Below are 1587 nucleotides of genomic sequence, written 5' to 3'. Positions count from 1 at the left end.
ACTGAACAATTTCATTTTAATTCGATTCATTTGAATGAATATTTAAGAAAACTATTCCATTTATTAAAATGATTCATATTATAATAAAGATGAAGAACTATTTAAAGATAAATAAAAAAGAATTAATATGATATTTGGTTATGTTGAAGTTATAAATTTGGTTATACTAACATTTCATTTGAACAATATTAATTTAATAAAATTATATTATATGTACTAGTATTGTTTTGTATAACAAATAATTAATTAGATAAATAACTCCTTAATATCAATTATAAATTTAATAGATATTATTTTTAAATAAAATATATAAAATTTACCATAAAATAAAATGAATATGAAATACAAAAGATATAACGTGTATGATAATGATCAATTTTGAAATAAATTTATTGATAAATGAGTTAATAATCATTTTATTGTTTTTGATTTTTATCATCATATCATAAACTACCTAGTTATTGTATAACTCATGTTATTTGTTTAATCATTATAAATAAGAATTTATTTTTTCACGTTCAAAAAAATGGAATCACATTTTAATTTTAATTAATATATATTGTTATCTATAAATTAATTATCTCAATGTATTTTAATTAAACTATTATTTACTTATTGATAAGTGTTAATGGATATAAAACAATCTTTTAATTTTTAATGTAGTTCTGTTAAATTTGTTATCATTATATTTTTTTAGAACAATACACTCATAAAGAAAATGACGAATTAACTTAAAATTATGTTACAAATACCCTAAAATATTTCTTTTCATAAAAATAAGTTTACATATAAAAACAGTAATAATTATTTATTATAAATAAAATATTAATATAGATTTAAAAAGGGTAATAACTCACTGAAGATAATATAAAAATAAATTAAATTTCAAAAAAAGTATTTAAATTAATCGTCATTTGATTGATAATTCATTTTTAATAATATGCTTTACATATTTAAAAAGAAAAGAAATAAGCATCATTTCTTTAACATTATTATAATTAAAAATCGTCCTTATAAACTTGAACTTTCATCTGAATAAATCAAATACAAATGTATCAACAAATAAAAGAGTTTTTACTAAGACTATTAAAAATATCAATAACCAGTGTTTCTATTGCATGTCAATGTCACATACTCTTCTTTTCAGCAATTATATTGGTTGGGATCACAATTATTTTTACATTCTCTACTGGACAATTCATTGGAAGTCCATGGTGTTATTTTGTTGCAATTTATGAAGCAATTCTTTTTATTTTAATGGTATTTAGATTTATTTCATATGCTGTAAGTTCCATAATCAAATCAACCAATTATATTTTTGGTAATAAAAGACAAGTAACCAACCATGATTTTGTTAAAAAAATACAAGTAACCAACCATGAAAATGAAACAAATCAGAATGAAATACAACAAAATACTAATCTGAATATTAATAATAAAAACCAACAAGAAGGTAATGCCACTAATGATAACCAACAAGAAGATAATGTTAATAACGAAAACCAACAAGAAGACAATGCTACTAATGAAATATACAAAAGATAATGTTAATAATGATACCACAGAAGTTAATGTTATATGAAATGT

General features: G+C 19.3%; 1 protein-coding gene across 1 annotated transcript, besides 4 other annotated features; it reads left to right on the top strand.

Annotated features, from left to right (window-relative positions):
• Nucleotides 1-184: 184 nt before the first annotated feature.
• Nucleotides 185-319: a sequence feature (AT_rich).
• A 217-nt stretch (nucleotides 320-536) lies between these two features.
• Nucleotides 537-611: a sequence feature (AT_rich).
• Nucleotides 612-754: 143 nt separating this feature from the next.
• Nucleotides 755-843: a sequence feature (AT_rich).
• Nucleotides 844-862: 19 nt separating this feature from the next.
• Nucleotides 863-908: a sequence feature (AT_rich).
• A 142-nt stretch (nucleotides 909-1050) lies between these two features.
• On the top strand, nucleotides 1051-1545 carry EDI_270730 (uncharacterized protein; the record flags this gene model as incomplete). Its single annotated transcript, XM_001734808.1, has 1 exon — nucleotides 1051-1545. One exon carries the CDS (start codon nucleotides 1051-1053, stop codon nucleotides 1543-1545), a length of 495 nt encoding a protein of 164 aa, XP_001734860.1.
• Nucleotides 1546-1587: the final 42 nt, after the last annotated feature.

The sequence above is a fragment of the Entamoeba dispar genome, genomic scaffold (genome assembly GCF_000209125.1).
Source record: "Entamoeba dispar SAW760 scf_1105229458641 genomic scaffold, whole genome shotgun sequence".
Lineage (NCBI taxonomy): Eukaryota > Evosea > Mastigamoebida > Endamoebidae > Entamoeba > Entamoeba dispar.
This window is presented reverse-complemented; position numbering and strand designations above follow the sequence as displayed.